The sequence below is a fragment of the Monomorium pharaonis genome, unplaced genomic scaffold (assembly GCF_013373865.1).
Source record: "Monomorium pharaonis isolate MP-MQ-018 unplaced genomic scaffold, ASM1337386v2 scaffold_90, whole genome shotgun sequence".
Classification (NCBI taxonomy): Eukaryota; Metazoa; Arthropoda; class Insecta; order Hymenoptera; family Formicidae; genus Monomorium; species Monomorium pharaonis.
The window spans coordinates 2,590-20,514 of record NW_023416069.1 but is presented as its reverse complement, the minus strand read 5'-3'; the positions used below and the strand labels follow the sequence as shown (position 1 = coordinate 20,514).

The window sequence follows — 17,925 nt, the reverse complement described above, 5'->3', positions numbered from 1 at the left end:
TAAATATCAATCCTAGTAACAATCCTATAAATTGAACAATTTTATACAAATAGTTTTATTTAATTAAGTTAAAATTAATGTACGATTTCAAATTCTGTAAATTCTGCGATTTGAATCTTTGGTAAATGAAAGTCAACATAATAATTAACAATTAATTTAAAAAACAAAAGGCCAAGTCTAATAATATCTTTAACATCATAATAGAATACAAGATCTGATAATAGTCTTATAATAAACTTTCATATTATTTGTAGTGTTACATTCTACTCTGTAATTGCAAGGTTGTATTTTTTAGTACTATTTAGTACTTTTTATTTAATATTTTTAGTTTTATAATGTTGATATATACTGCATTTACATAAAAAATTATAGTATCTTGAATTTTTCAGAAGTTATAATAATGAAGTTATTTTTCGACTGTTTGATCAATAATTTTAAATTAATTAAATGTTAATATATTCTTTTATAAACCTTGTTTTACAACAATTGAAACAAACTATGTTACGTTATAAGAAATGATGCAGGAGAGTTTAAGACTGTTGGCCATCCAATTGATACTAGTCCCTTCACAATTTTGACGACGAGTTTCCACCTTATATTCATATATAGACCTTATAATAAAAGTCTTGTCATAAAGATATCTGGCCAAAATTCAGCAAAAAAGAAAAATAACTTTTTTTTTATACGTTTAGGTGTTTTCATTGGTCACAACGATCTATGACGCTACACAACATATTATAATATATGTATACATGATTCTTATATACAATATTTTAATGTTTTACATAAGATCATAACATTTATATTCTTCTGAAACATTTATTTGTGTTGAAATATAATATTTATGGTAATAGTCAATGTGATTCACATACGAGATTCAAATATGTTGCCCAAATTTAAGACTTTACCTAGATTTAGAGGATCAAAACTGGATATTCTATAGCGAGATTTTTATTGGGTCTTTATATTCGTAGATTAATGAGCGATAATTTAAAAAACTGGAAATAATTACATTTTTTGGCTATGATTATGTTATATTTTTAATAATTACGTAATTTTTTATCATATGATGTATACATGCTTATATCATTTATGTTTTATGTAGCGATAAAATTCATATGTTTTACGCATTTCAAATGGTCATGAGATTAAGCTATACAATACATAATACTCTTCCATTAAGCCGTACCTGGACAATCTCCACAATTGTTTCAATCGCAGCACATATAATATAGATAAACATTTTTAAAGTTTAAGCTTTAAATAACAATTTTGAATGTTTTTTGAAGCTTGTATAATAATTACGTTAATTAATATTATTACACAAATTTAGCAGTTTTTATTTGTTTTGATCAAAATTTTCTCATTGCGATTTTATAACAGTGTATATATATATATATATATATATATATATATATATATATATATATATTTGTATTACATTAACTTTTCAAATACATTTTGATGCAGTTTAAACGTGTTTTTAATTTTATATTTTTGTACAAATTTCATTCAAATTCTCCGTTACAACACAAACAAGATGTTTCTAAAATGTTTGACTAATTTTTATCAAGTTTTATTCTTTATTTTTATCGGATTTTATACTAATTCTACTCTATTCTCTATATTGATAACAACTATTAAATCCGCACAATACTATAGAATATAATGTCGAATTAGGAACATTTTATATAAGATGTGGAATATATTCAGCGAATTTTATTCGATCGCATTTACACATGCATTTTTAATTACACTCAAGTATAAGCTCTATAACACATCCATTATCTCTATCAACTTACCGTGCATGATGATAATCTATTATCTCATCCATTTTCCGATTTAACCTTTACTAATAGATTAAACGTAACAAGTTGCACTATGTAAACGCATTCGAAGAAAATAGGTGATTTATTCATTTGTGATGCAGTGATTTTAAGAATTTGACAAATTAGATAACTCGGAAAAATTTAATTAACCTATTTAACTGATTTAATGGATTATAATATTATATATTAAATGATCTCCAGGAAAAATACGGTTGTAAAACAATAAGCTATTTCATAGAATCGCTGCAACTAAAAATGTGTTTCTATTAACTACCGCATTAAGGAAAAATGGAATTTTTTATCTCGATCCTTATCAGACTGACGAAAATGACTGTTCTAAAACATATTCTGAATTCCTACAAGGACAATCCTCCATATAAAACAACAGACAATAAATGATCAAGGGAATTTAATAAATAATCCAAATAAAATCGGAACTCATTGAATTTAAGGAAGAGAAAAGAAAAAAAAATTGATAGAGTAGATAAAATATTTTTATATCAATTCTCAATCACACAAATAAATTTCAGTCGACAGATTATTTCATGCAATATCGTATATCATTTAGATTTTAAGCAAATTTTTATTAAAATATTTATATATAGTATTTATCATAAGATTACATTAATTATAAGGTTCAAATGCCCATTTATTTCCACATAGAAATGGTGCAAGTCTTTAATGATATAAGTTGTAAGGTTTTTAAAAATGTTGAAGATTGAATTGCATGATGATAATCACACAATTTATATTGTTAAAAGATTATTTTCTTAAATCAAACTTATTAAAGTTTGTAAGTAAGGATTGTCGGGTCTTGAAGCTGATATTAAAGCTTTAGCTCTTTCTCTTGCAGCTTTAACGTTATCTGTAAATCTAAATGCATCTGTGTCTTCATTTGGATAAGTGACTATGTTCCAATCTCTGCAAAAATGAATCCTCGTTTTCTGTAGCATAGCATTAGAGTTGTAAGAAGCCAAGAAGTAATTATACAAATTTTGTATCCTCTTTTGGCATTTCGATGAAGAATGTCATCAGTAGCAACGTCTATTGCCATTATTATTGTTCTTGGAGCATCAGGATGTACTGGAATCGCTGAAGCTATCATTGGTGAAAACAATGCTCGGGGTAAATTGTGATCAGGAAATAAGATTTTAGGATTCACAATAGAGCTTCCTATACCTTGATGAAATAATCTAACAGTAATTCCAGAAAATGCTGATGCAATTCTTGAAATTGTCACTTTTTTGCATCTAAGGTACGTTCCGGTCTTCTCTTTACTATGTTAATATCATACTTAACATTCATTAGTGCCATTTGTCTCTTCATAACAGCGAACATTTTTTTATTCCTAAATTTAATTCCTCTAGTAAGGAAAGCAAAACAAAGAAATGTCATATCCTCTGAAAAATTCATATTATTTGAAATTCGCATATCCTGTTCTTCATAAACATTTATTTCCTTATTTATCACACATTTTGAATTGTTTCTTAATGCCGTTTCAGTTCTTGCATGTTTTTCCATGAAAATGTTTATCATCCATAAAGGATTAAAACCTTCATATTTTATTAACTCGGAAAGAGAGTGAAGAAAGTCATGTTTTCATCAGTCATATCTTCAAATATAATAGGCTTTGAAGTACAATAGTAGGCTTGAAACAGGTTTTTTTGCAGTTTCATCGTCATAATTTTTGTCGCTAATTAATTCTGTCAATAGAGATAGTTTGTCATCTGCATCTTCACCTAGAATTCTCCTTACTTGTTGAGAGATATCTTCTTGAGCTGCCATCTTTAGACTAAACAAATAGTCTCCTATACTAGATTTCTAGAATTTATAGAACCTTGGAAATATCTTCAGAGTCTTCAAAAGGATATAAGCTTACTTTTACTACTTGATTTTTCTAGAACTCTTGGCTAAATCCTGATCTGTAATATAATGTGTAATAAATTTTTTTTTCTCTAAGTTCTAAGCTGTAATATTATTTTGCTTTAAGCCCTAAACTTTGCAATCGTGATAGGACCACGTCGGAAACGCTTTTTATCAGAAATAAGCGTCGCAGTTTAGAGCTTAGAACAAAAACTAAATACTTGCCTATAATATTATAGATCAATTTCTATTATAGGAGATAATTTAATTCTATTATAGAAGGTAATTTAATTAGAAGTACAATTATAATAATCCAAAAATGAAGTGAATACTGCTCTACGTTGGATTATTGCGAATCTATCAGTAGTCCGAATAGATTTCTCCGCCACTTGTTTGGATTTCTTTATCGCTATCGATCTCATTTGCGAATTTGTGAGTAATCAATAACAATTATAAGAAGAGACAACGGATACGTTCAACTTTTAACTGATATTATATTCTTTAATACGATTGGCTTTTGTTTACTATCGGATCTTAATGTATAAACCAACTATATAAAAGAATTTTATGATGCAAAACAGTTTTTTTCTGCAGTTAATGGGACTTGTGGATAAGGATGGAAAATGGCAGCCACTTACAGGCTGCGCTTCAAAATTTATTTCTGATACGTATCTACAGTTATAGATTTTCAGTACTAGCAGTGAATTTTGGAACACAGCCACAGTATATAGAAAGAATAGGCTTTCCTCACTTGGCTGATATTCATAATCGATTCTTGTTTCAAGTTTATCTTAAAGTAATATCTTAAGATACTAATGTTATTCTGACTGACACAATCTTAAAACAATCTTAAATATAAAGAACAACTGTGAATATCAGCCAATTAACTATTTTGACAAAGGCGCCACAGATACTTTGAAACATTCTTTAATTGATTAATTAGTAAAATTCTTTACACTGATTATTCAAATGTGTCGAAACATTTATAACATTAAGTTGACTACACCTTTTATCAGGAATTTTATCATTTCTATGTGGAGTTAGTTCATACATACATATTAAATATATATATAGATATGCAGGGTGATCAAAAACTTGCTAATCTCTCAATTACAAGCATACATTGAACTATTTAAAATTATTTTTTAAGTACTATTGTAAAAAAAATTTAATTCTATTCTTTTTCAAAATTTATTTTACTTTTTGTAAAATAAAAGTTTGATTTTAAGAATCAATTCACATTATTTCTATAGTTCACTAATTTTTAATATTAGAAATTTTTAATTTTTATTATGTGACCAATATTTGTATTTTTATATTTAAAATTGTGTTAAATCTTAAGATGTCAAACTAATTACCAGAATTTAGCATCTTAAAGTACATTACTTGAAACAGTTTTAAAATAAGAACAGATTATGAACTAATTACGTGTATGTATCATTTTTATATCATTTTAATTGAATATTTGGAAAACTAATTTTTTAATCCGCAATTAATAAAACTTTTAAATCCTGATAAACCCTGCACATGAAAAGACCTCGTAAGATAAGAAATTTATAGTTGCGTTTTATGAATAAGTAGATTTATAGAAACAGTTTAAACTGTTCGATTTATTGTAGAAAAAACGTTAAATAAATGAATAAGGACTATCCTCATTAACAAATAATATTATCTATTATTATCTAATTAACTATTAACTAATATTATCCTATAACAACAAATAATATAATATTATTTTATATTTTTTACACACGCACAGAGAGAGAGAGAGAGAGAGACAAAATGAATACAAATAAGTAGATGAAGTTTTTCTTAAAAATAAATGTTATTTTGTTCCAGTATTATCAGTAATATACAATTATTATTAAATAACAAAATGATTGAAGCAAGAAAAAGGTCTATAAGAGTTAAACATATAGTACAAGTATGTATGTATACTTCAGTTTCCTGTCAGTTTGGAAGTTTACATTACGTAAACCTTTTCAATCTTTTTATATGGAAATACTTCTTTGGTCTTAGGGCAGATAACTGTACCATTGTTTTCTTGAGCCATTTTTTCCAATGCCTGTAACAAAATATAATTGCAAGTATATTAAAAAGATACAATCATCAAACATTTTCTCAAAAACACGAGATAATTTCTAATACATTTAATTACAATATATAATTAAAATTATTTAAAAAATACATATTTATAAGTTATATATTTATAATCAATACATATATTTTAAAAAATATTTGTTAAAAAATGTATTTCTTTGAATATATTTTTCTCAGTAAAAGAATATTATAATTGTTAGGTTTAACCCTTGGAGAGAGGACCAGGATTTTAGAAATAAAATGAGTTCGTAATTCCCATAAAATAGAGTTCATTTAAATATTTTTCTTAATATAAGACTTTTTAATTTCAGTTTTCTAATTTAAAAATTAAAATTTTCTTCGATTTGCAATGTTGTAATGTTAAAAATAAGTTTTTCAAGAAAATTGATTTTTTATATAAAAATTGTTACATAAAAATTAGTTACATAAAAATTTAAGCAATTAAATTTTATATATAAGCTTGAGCGAGTAGTAGATAGCATCGTGAACAGATGGACGTGATGAAGTTTTATTTTTCTCATACAGGATCAAAAAATTCTAAAATAAAATTTTTTTTAACACAGTATTATAAGCTTTCTTAATTGTTTTTATAAAATAGTGATGAAGTGAGTTTTGAGATAAATTCAAAAATTGGGTTTTAAAATAAAATATTTTGACAAAGACTACAATATATTAAATACTATATTAATGCAAACAGATAAACTATTAAACACAAATATTTGTGCCTAATAATTTATAATTGGTTTAAATATTTTTATTTAAATATTTTATTCATTAATCTGTTAATTTGAAAAAGTTGGAGACATGTAGGTTTTTCGAATAACATTTTTTTTTTTAATTTAAATAAACAATTTTTTAACATTATTTTTTTAAGTTTAGTAACAAAATGTTAAAGTATAAAAATTTTTTGTGTTTAGCGTTTGTTTTATATTGTAATTTTGTTATAATTTTTTTACAAATATTTTTTTAATTTAAAAAACATTTCTTTTAATCAACAAAATATATTAATATTCGAATATATAGTTAAAAATATACAAATAAATCCATTTTTATTCAAACAAAATTTTGATTTTAATAAATAATTGTGTATGTGCGCGCGCGCGCGCGCGTGTGTGTGTGTGTGTGTAATATTCATGGCTGCCTAAATTTAATATGATAGTATATAACATGCATATGCATGTGCATGCATAATGCATACGTAAATTTTTCTTGTATAATAAATTTACTATTATAATTAATTCTCTTTTATTTAAAAAATTATTTTAATACTTTAAATCAATGTCATATGATTATCTCTTATTTTATATATTTCATACTAGTATTATTCTTTATATTTTGAAATATTTTAAGAGCTATAATATTTTAAAATTAATATTTACTTAATGTTTTAATAATTTAACTTACTTGTTCACCATATACATATCCATTCGGCATCATCATAGGCTGATTGTATTCATTTAGTGGTTTCCCGCTTATGCTGCAAACGAGTCGCGATTGCGAGCAATGAGCGAAAGGCAACGGTGCGGCTAATTCATTTAACGCTTCATTACAAACTGGGCAGCTAGGATTTCGACCTTCCTTATTTGCACTGTAACACTGGGGAGTTTTAAGAGCCGACAGGCCAGCTTGCAGAGCTACTGTGAATACGCTCTGGCTCGCCAACTGAAATAATCTATAATTTTCCTGCCGGAATGTTTCGATCAGCTTATCCCATCTACGGACAAATTCTTGAATTATTATTGATTAATAATATAAATAAAGTATTTATTTATATGAATCAAATAAATAATTATATTATTATGAAAGTTTTTAATAACTTTGTATATCAAATTAAACACGATTGCAATATATTTATAAACAGCAGATGTAAATAGCAATTGCGAACCTCTTCTCATCTAGTAGATCTTTATAGGGACTCAAATATGCTTGGGCTGGGAAAGCCAATTGGCCCATGCAACACTGAATCTCCTGCAACTGATAATCGTCGTAGTTGGCAAAGTACTTGCGTGCATGCTTCACTGCGTCGAGACGTCTGTCGGTTCGCACTAACTCAATAAATTCCTGTACGCGTAAATTAAATTCCATGGTGCTGCCTAATTTTCTTAACTTTGAGCGATTATCGTGACACCAACCAATACATCTTGCTGTTTCGTGATTGGCCAAAGATTTTTCCACTTCTCTTGATACCATAAATACGTCTGCCCATAAATGTATTAATAATGCACATAAGATATTGAAAAAATTGATTTTTTTTTATTAAAAATTCATAAAATTAAAAAAATGTGATTTTAAAAAATATTTTCTTGAATTTCTCTTTCTTGGGATAATTTTTTCAATCCATATTAACTCTCTTTCATTTTCTTGAATTTTTACTCAAATTTACATGTCCAAATATTTTTGATTTTTCTTTTTCTTTCTTTGTACAATACTTAATTGTACTTTTCTAAAATTGTAGTTTTTTAATTAACTTTACACTATAACTTTAAAATAATTGTAAAAATGTTGATAAATTATAATTATAATTTCAGATAAGATAAATAAAATGTGATATACATACATGGTATCAAATTACATACCAATATTTGTTAAATCTCTAAGCTCACTGCTATCTGCCAGTTTAGTCGCTGTTTTATAGTATCCCTTGCGAAGAAAATATTCTACTAGCATTCTATCTAATCTCTGTCGTCTCCACTGATTCACAGCACTTGGAGAAGTATTAGCATGATCCTTCAAGTGATCCAACCTTCTCTTGCATACCATACCCGCTTGCAACTCCTCTGCTATGGATTCTTGAGCTTTACGCTTTAAGACTTGAAGCCTAGCAACCACTCCACCAAGCAACTTGCTGATTTCTCCAGTTGCTACATAAGATCCGTCAGTCTTCAGGCTTTTCTCAAGTTCATTAGATACCGCCTGGACATGTGACACTTCTCTGTCGAGAGTTTTCTGGGCAGAGCGGAACTTCTTATTCAAAAGTTCATATGGAACCTACATTTTAAAATTATATTATTGAACCTATACGTATTTTGATACGTATGTATGTGTTCTATTAAAACATTTGTTATTATAACATCCATCATTTTAAGAAATTTAGATTTAAAAAAATATGCATTTAATATAGAAAATTGTTAAAAATGTATGTGTCTGTGTATATGTGTGTGTGTGTTTGGTACAAAGAATTTTATTTTTAGAAATATTTATATTCTTCAGATTTAAATTTATATTTAAAAAAGTATTACTTTTTAGCAATCTTTAGTTATTTATTTTATTTATTTTCATATATATTAGAAAGATGCGTTTAGGTATTAAAAAGATTATTACTTGACAAATACACGCATGTGCGTGTACAGAATTATGCAGGGAAACAAAATAAAATTTCCAGAATATCGTGAAAACGTCCGTCATGCTTACAGCTATAAAAAAGAGTAGCGAATGAGACGAGCGAATATTTACCTTCAGTGTGGGATGTTCAAGGCTCTTTACGTCTGACATATTGGTTAAATGTCCAGGACAATGAGCGACAAGAAACCACGAAGTGGAAAACAGTGACGGAGTCAACAACAGATTAGGTGTCAACTATGACAAGTCGCGGCATGATATTCATGTTCATGTCAATGCGATTTAAAACAAAGTCAGTGGCAATGCACAATAAGCGACACGACTCGAAGAACTACATCGACTCGCCTTAATTCACCTCTAGTTCACTCTTCCGTCACATGCATTGGTTTGTTTACGCGTAATTTGGGTCGATTCAGTGTCTTTCTCTTCTGACGCTTAAAGTCCTGTGTCGACCTATCAGAAAGTATCAATGTGTGTCGGAAAAAATGTACAAAAGAGTTGTCAGAAATTCGTCGCTACAACATTGAGTACTACAACGATATAGGAGGGAGATAGACATCAATATACATACTGAACAGAAACCAATCAGCGTAGCGCTGAATGCAAACAGATACATATGACTCTTTGCATGAGTGATATTGTAGCGACTAATTTCTGAACTCCTTTAACCTGAATTTATTTTTGCGAATTAATTGATTAATGATCTTAAGACAGTACTTAAGATAGTCTTAAATATAAAATTTTATTATGAATACCGACTTAATTATAGTAAAACCCTTTAAAAATCTATAGTATACATGACATAGAAGTATACAGATTTTCAGTATTGGGGCTCGATTCTTGAATTCATTTGCAAGAGAAACGTATTCGCAAATTCTGTTCTTACAGAAAGGTTGAAAATTTATTGGCTATCGCATGGCTTTTAACCAATAAACTTGCAACTTTTCTGTTAGAGCGGGTATTTGCGCATACGTTTTCTTGCGAATGAATTCAAGAATCGAGCTCCTGGAAGTAAATTTTGGAGCACAGTCGGCACAGTAGGGATGGGCGATACAGTATCGATACACCTGCGTATCGATATTTTTTATGTCAAATATCGATATTTTGAGTTTTAAGATGCCATCAACCAATCACAGAGCCGTATTAGCATTTTAAGACATTATTACTTGAGATGATCTTAAAATAAGATTTGACTATGAATACCGACCATAGTCAAATCTTATTTCAAGATCGTCTCAAGCAATATCTTAAGATACTAATATGGCTCTGTGATTGGTTGATGGCATCTTAAGACAATACTTAAGATGATTTTAAATATAAGATCCGACTATGAATACCGGCCTTATGCCCGATTTCTTCACTTCCCGATAAAGTTATCCAGAGGATAAATATCAAGTTTAACTAATCACGTGCATGGATCTGGTAGTTTATCTTCTGGATAATTTTAATCACAAGATAACTGCATGTGGACGTGAAGAAATCGGGCATTACTCGGGTCACATCAAGGCCCCTCCATTATAGTATGCTTTCCAGCAAGACACAGTGTAACACAGTGTCCATTAGTGTGAGAAAGAACATGTCAGTGTGTCTCGCTCACACTAGTGGACACTGTGTTACACTGTGTCTTGCTGGAAAGCACACATAAGCTCTATGGTTGTGACGCGCACGGGGAAAATCGACAGAGAGGTGGATATATTCTGTTTCTTTTCCTGTGGGAACAGCTCCGTACTACACAATCTGAGGTCCGATTCTCAAACTCATACAAAAAAAATTGCTTACAAAGATAACACTGTGCATTCATCAAGTGGTACATAATTTAAGATCTAAAAAATGCATGCCACTCAATATAATGTACAGTATTACTTTTGTATGTAAAAATTTTTTGTACAAATTGGAAAAGTTTCTTGATTCATTATTCATTAAAACTTTTTTGTACACTTAAATGGAAATCTATAATAATAATAAAACAAAAAGATAAAAATAAGACATGTAGGCCTATTCTATTAGAGATAACACATGTACTTAAACCTATATTCGCAGTAATTTTATTTATTTTTTTTGCCAATTTTATTAATCTTACTTTTTAAATATTTGCACTTAAACTTTACAAATAATTAAAGAAACACAAGTATACATGTAAATAATAAAAGTGATAAAATAAGATATAAATATTACGTAATATTTATATAAAAAAATATTTGAAAATTGTTTGTAATTTTCAAAAATATTAAAGTACATATATATTTAAGAAATATAAATTAAAACTAAAAAAAGATTCTAAAACTTTAGAAAAATTAAATTAAATAACGTGTTTTATTAAATGTTTAAATAATTTATGTAATGTTTATTCATTATTAAACAATGTCATTTTTTTTCTTATTCGTTTTTTACAGTTTTACATATATCTGTATTTTTTGCAATATAAATCTTATTATGTCTACATAATAAGTAATAATATAGTATTTATCAACTCTTCTTTATGATTTTTAAATACTTCTTGTAACGATATATGTTCAAACATATTAAGAAATACTTCTGTGTTACACAGATATATGTAGACATAAGATTGTTTTATATTGCAAAAAATACAGATATCTTGTCAAACCTTATGTATAATACGCTTTTTTAAATTCGATAAATTGAATATATTATCTTTATACATTTGTATAAAACGTTATGTACTCTTACATACTATATAGTCACACTTTTTGAAGGTTTTATTAACGCACCTCTATTTTTTATTGTTATTAAGATATTATTTGTATGATTTTCTTCTAGATATTTTAAACATGTTGTGCACAAACATTTTTTTTAATTTGCGTACAACAAAACCTGTTATATGTTGTACAACATCTGGGGCTCGATTCTTGAATTTATTCGCAAGAGAAACGTATTCGCAAATTCTGTTCTTACAGAAAAGTTAGAAATTTATTGGCTATCGTATGGCTATTAACCAATAAACTTACAACTTTCTGTTAGAGCGAGTATTTGCGTATACGTTTTCTTGCGAATGAATTCAAGAATCGAGTCCCTGATCATGATACGAACATGGACAAAGTATCAAGATTATAAAATGAATGCAAGACTTTCCTGCTCTTTGTCATTCTTTTTCTATTATACTACTTCCCACGTAATACAAAAATTGCAGTTATATTACAGCAATGTTACAACAACATTGTAATCTTGCAGCAATATTGCTACAATGTAATTGCAATTTTTGTGCTATGTGGTTATTTCATTATCAACAGGTAAAATAAATGTTGTATCTAATACAAATGAACAATTTCCATATTCTGATCCTGTAATTTCATGGTGTACTATTAATTTCTTATATGCAGCCCGAAACTAAATGCATGATGGATTATTAAATCCACCATGACTGCGGGTAGAATTAAAAAAATTCTCTATGTGATCCTGACATAATTTATAAGTTAACAAATATTCCAAATTATATATATTACTTAAGGGGATACTAATACTTACAGATGAAACGATATGTCACTCTTTTTTTTATAACGTCTTTTACTTTTAAATATAGCAAGTTGCTACCATTATAAATAGTAACACGTCAAATCAATTTTAGGTTATTTTTGGTAAATATTTGCGAAATCATAAGTAAAAGTTCCAAATAGCGATTTTTCCGGATAGCGACTTGTCCAAATTTTAATTTCGATTTTTTGCGAAAAATAATTAGTATGCAAACAAAATTTTAAAAAATATGCAAAATCTAGCAAATGGCTAGCAATCGAATAGCATTTTTCAAATTATTGGAAATGTTAGTACGACAGCTGACTTCATACCGATGAAGCAAAGAGAATTCGACGTAGTTAGACGTGGTTCGACGCGCCCGCCGTACCCACTAATATCAAAGTTTAAAAAGAGATATAAAAATGAGTTTTTGCGTTGTATATAATTGCAAAAATCGAAAACACAAGAACAAAAAAAATATTGAACAATTAGAGATGGAACGTGTTCTAAATAGAAACATTTCATTTCATTTGTAAGTAACATATTTTAAATGTAGGTTATGTAAATTAAATATTTGTAAATAAATTGAATTTCTTAATAATTTAATATATTTATATTATAAATATAATTTATATATATATATATAATTTTAGGTTTCCTCAAGATATGGCAATGCGCAAGAAATGGCTCGAAGCCATACATTTACAAAATTATGAGCCAAAAAAATCTGCTACAGTTTGTTCTGTTCATTTTAAAGAAACGGATTATCAGTTTAATCATAAATATTGCAAATTAAAAAAAGATGCTGTTCCACATGTAAATACACATGTAATAATATTTTATTTCTTAAATGTAACAATTGTAAAGCCCGTATCAGACTACACATTAAAAATTGAAACGTAAAGATTAAAGATTAGAATTTGACAGATCAGAACAAAACTTCTTTGATCTATGAATTAATCAAATTTTAATCTTCAATCTTAAATTTTATTTTTTAATGCGTAGTCTAATACAAGCTTAAGATATATTGTGATAACTTGTCTTTCACAGTTACTTAAAACTGAAATTCAACCTAAATACACAAATGTAGATAAGCCTCGAGTTCAGACAAATTTAGATAAGCCTTTAATTCAGAAAAATTTACATGAGCCTCCAATTGAGAAAACTTCAAATGTGCCTCCACTTCAGATAGATTCAGATAATCCGCCACCTCAGACATATTCAAATTATCCTCTTCTGCAGACAGTTTCAAGTAATTTAGACCATCAAAACATTTCTATTGAAGAAAATAAAGCTGGTCAGTATAAATAAAAAAAACAATGTATCTGCTTATTATCCTATTAAATAATTAATGTAATACTATTATAATGAATATTGTATATTGTTATAGATAATACCAATAAAATGGTGCATCGTTCGACTAGTATATCTCCTGATAGAATTATGAATTCACCAGTAAAAACTAGAATTCGAAAAGTGTACAAAAATGAAATTAAACATTTAAAAAGAAAACTATCTATAAGTCGGTATAAGCAAAAAAGAACACAGAAAAAATTATGTGCATTAAAGAATATATTAAAGGAGCTGCAAAAACAGAATCTACTAGCAGCAGAAGACAACGATATTTTACAACATTTAAAAGCAGGTACAAGAGAATTAATTAAACGTGGAATAAAGAAATGGAAAAAATTATCTGTATCTAGAATGTATAAGCTTTGCTTGCGACAGTTTGCATTGTCTCTTCACTATTACTCTCCAAAAGCCTATAATTATGTTTGCTATAAATTTCCCCGATAAGATTTTGCAAACATTGCACAATAACGCATTAAAGATTGTGCTAAGATGATTCGCCATAACGCAACAGTTTTGTCGGAACATAATTCTTAAATATTTGTTAAAGATTAAACAAATATTGAAACTTAAATATTTTGTAATTATTTTAGCATTTAAAATTATCACATTATGATCTTCAATATTTTCACAATATAATGCAGCAATATATAATCATGTGCAATATTTACAGCATTTAATCTACAAAATTTAATTTAAAATTAATACCAAAAGGTATTGCACAATGAATTTAACAAATATTGCTTATTCACTAGACATTTAATAAAGATTTAAAAAGAGGCATTTTGTCTGACAGATTAGTTGCGTCCGTTGGAGAGTTAAGTATCTCATTGATAGTAATAGCGGTCAGAAATCATTCCTACATTATAATACACAAATATTGAAACATGCAATATTACACATTTTATGTTTCAATATTTGTGCATCATAATTTAGGAATAATTGGGAAATAATTTAAGTCTTGTGCACAATTATATTTCTTAATGTTTTAAACATGTTACGACTGAAATATTTTTCTCAATTATTGAACAATTTATTTCTAAATTTAATTTTGCAATTGTCCTGTTAAGATGATTTGCCATATTGCTATTGTTATGGCAACATATCATTTCAAAATTTAATTGGGTAAACATTTATTAATGTTTTATAAAAGGTTAATGTTTCTACATCTATTTTCTCAACTATGCTTTCATAATGACGGATTATAAATCTTTTACGATTCTTTTTTGTCATACAATTTTATAAATCTTTTCCTATCGGGAAATTTATAATGCATTGCCACATTCAAAAACATTAGCCAAAGGATATCGATCAGTTGATGGAGAACCCGGTATTGATACTGAGGTTATAGAGGCTATTAAGCGACACGTATATTCAGTTTCTTATAGATTGGTAGATGCACTAATGTTTGACGAAATAGCAATATAGAAGCATGCTGGTTATAATAAAGATAAATTTGTTGGATATGTAGATTGTGATTTGTATGTAGAATGTAATACGACTAAAATTGCAAAAAAAGTATTAGTTTCTTTTGCGTTGCGTGTATAAATAAAAATTGGAAATTACCTATTGCTTACTATCTGATAAACGGCATTATTACAAAACAAAAACAAAATTTAACAATACAATGTTTAAATGCACTACATAAAGCTGGCATGTTAATAGTACCATTAACGTGTAATGGTTTGTCAAGTAATATTCAAATGTTTCAGAATCTTGATTGTAACTTTGACATAGAGTCAAATAATTTCCAAAGATGGTTTAAACATTCAAGTACGGACACCAAGGTCTCTGTCTTTTTGGAAGCATGCCGTATGCTAAAGTTGGTAAGAAATACTCTTGGCATTATAAAAGAACTTTTAGATAGTGCTGGAAGTATAATAAAATGGGAATATTTTAAAAAGTTACATTAATTACAAAAAAAAGGTCTCCATCTTGGTAACAAATTAAGAACTAAACACAGATTTTTATAAAAACAAGATGAAAGTCAAATTAGCAAGTCAATTATCGAGCACATCAGTTGCAAACAGCATTGGAGTTTTGCAAAGACTTGTTACAGTTGCTACAATTTAAAGATTGTTCGGCAACTATAAAATGTATTTCTATTATTAATGATTTATTTAATATTTTTAATTCAAAAAATATAAGTGATGTCAATGTGATTTCAAAAAACCGATAAGTGCTAATAATTATTTAGAAATTTTTAAAAAACTTAAAAAATATAGAGAGTATATTAAAACATTAGAATTTGTTAAAAACCAAAAAAATAAAAAATTTCATTTAAAAACTAAAACTGATTTTCTCGGATTTTTGATAAATATAAAAAGTTTGAAAAATATGTACAAATTTAATTGCGTTGATAATAATTTTTTAGAATATATTCAAGCGTATAAAATGAGCCAAGATTTAGAGTTATTATTTAACAGTATACGTTCTCACAGTGGCTATAATAATTATAACCCCAATGTTAAACAATTTAAAGCCACTTTTAAAAAATTAATAACACACAGAAATACGAAACACAGCAAATGATAACTGTATACCTCTAAAAAATATTCCAATATTATGTAAACTGTCAATAGATAACTCTATTAATGTTATAAATGCGACGATAAATGAAAATTTATATCCAAACTGGCTTAATATGTTTGACACAAAATGTATTAATCACGATTAGCGTATGGGATTTGCAAAAATCTAATTAATTTCTATCGTAATTGTGAACAATAAATTAATGAAAGCTTATCGTACATTCACAATAGATCTTTTCTTCCTGTTACAGCTCGAGCGGATCGAGCTCTTTCCTCGCTCTCATTCGCATAATTTGAAAAATTAATACCTCGATATTGATAGACCTACCCCAAGAACTAATTAAAGACAATATTGTTGATTCATGTTTATCTCAATTCCTTCTACCTTTTTACGAGCGTCGACCTGTTCAGGGACACCCTGTATATTAAAAAAACTTTACGTTGTTCTGAATGCATCGAAGCATTAATAATAGAACAAAGTACAGAGATTAATTGTAATTTAATAAATACTAAAAAAAGAGTTATATATATATATATATATATAATTATTTTTTATAAACCATTTAGAAGTGATACAAAAAATATTATCAACATTATATAGAATATATTTTTAAAATGTACTGAAAAATATTTATGATATATGAACTTGAAATATTCTTTGATAATAATTAATGGTATAAATATTTGTTTTCAATATTTTTAAAAATGTTTATCATAATTTTTTTTATACCTGACAAACTCGGACATAAAAATATGTACAAAATATTTATTATAAATATTTTTTCTTTTTATAAATATTTTATAAATATTTTGTGCTATCTAGGTTGTTATAGCTATTTGCAAATTATTTGCACACTGAGCGGTATACACTCCGTTTGTACGTATTGTCACCTTTATTTTTATTTACTACTCTTCAATTTTTATTACAAACAATAATATTATTCTCCGCAATTATTAGCCTTTTACTGGCATTGAAGTCGCTAGCGATTTGTCGTCACATGAATATGTACCGAGAGAAAAGCGACGATACTTGTCGCTGGCGTCACTTTTCACCCTGTTTCACCCACTTCTCTCAAGTCGCCAGCGATTTCTCGCTGCATTAATTCGCACCTTAAATCTTTATTGTAGACTAGGGGTAATCTACTCCTCAATACTCAATTGTAATTAATTAACTTTTTTTACGGCTTAAAGCTTAAATATTTATTGTAGACAAGGCCTTATACAATAGGCATATTAAGCACTAAGAAATTGACTAATTACAATTGAATGTGCGAAAAATACTCAAATATAATTGATTAATATCTTAAGGCGACTTAAGGCTTATTACACTTAGCTCTAGTTTACAATGAAAATTTGTTTTAAGCCATAAGAACCAATTACAATCAATTTTTATAAGAATTCTCAATTGTGATTGGTCAATTTTTTACGGCTTAAAGCTTTATTGT

General features: G+C 27.5%; 2 protein-coding genes across 6 annotated transcripts; one reads left to right on the top strand and one right to left on the bottom strand.

Annotated features, from left to right (window-relative positions):
• Positions 1 to 4,603: 4,603 nt before the first annotated feature.
• On the bottom strand, positions 4,604 to 9,936 carry LOC105837885 (E3 ubiquitin-protein transferase MAEA). 2 transcript variants are annotated; one of them, XM_036295290.1, is made up of 6 exons: positions 9,703 to 9,936; positions 9,246 to 9,584; positions 8,369 to 8,780; positions 7,678 to 7,990; positions 7,197 to 7,506; positions 5,621 to 5,757 (listed from the first exon to the last, which is right to left on the bottom strand). In XM_036295290.1, exons 2-6 carry the CDS (start codon positions 9,282 to 9,284, stop codon positions 5,656 to 5,658), a joined length of 1,176 nt encoding a protein of 391 aa, XP_036151183.1. In that variant the 5' UTR covers positions 9,285 to 9,584; positions 9,703 to 9,936; the 3' UTR covers positions 5,621 to 5,655. The 2 variants fall into 2 exon arrangements, with proteins under 2 accessions (XP_012538498.1, XP_036151183.1); XM_012683044.3 differs by lacking the exon at positions 9,703 to 9,936 and having other exon boundaries at positions 4,604 to 5,757; positions 9,246 to 9,693.
• Positions 9,937 to 12,170: 2,234 nt separating this feature from the next.
• On the top strand, positions 12,171 to 16,843 carry LOC105837886 (THAP domain-containing protein 1). 4 transcript variants are annotated; one of them, XR_001139187.3, is made up of 6 exons: positions 12,638 to 13,131; positions 13,253 to 13,427; positions 13,650 to 13,896; positions 13,990 to 14,244; positions 15,662 to 15,775; positions 16,732 to 16,843. XR_001139187.3 is itself a non-coding variant. In XM_012683047.3 (5 exons), the coding sequence occupies exons 2-5, from the start codon at positions 13,266 to 13,268 to the stop codon at positions 15,667 to 15,669; spliced, it is 672 nt and encodes a 223-aa protein (XP_012538501.1). In that variant the 5' UTR covers positions 12,171 to 12,379; positions 13,253 to 13,265; the 3' UTR covers positions 15,670 to 16,699. The 4 variants fall into 4 exon arrangements, 3 of the variants coding, with proteins under 3 accessions (XP_012538501.1, XP_012538500.1, XP_012538499.1); XM_012683047.3 differs by lacking the exons at positions 12,638 to 13,131; positions 16,732 to 16,843 and adding an exon at positions 12,171 to 12,379 and having other exon boundaries at positions 15,662 to 16,699; XM_012683046.3 differs by lacking the exon at positions 16,732 to 16,843 and having other exon boundaries at positions 12,634 to 13,131; positions 13,253 to 13,415; positions 15,662 to 16,699.
• Positions 16,844 to 17,925: the final 1,082 nt, after the last annotated feature.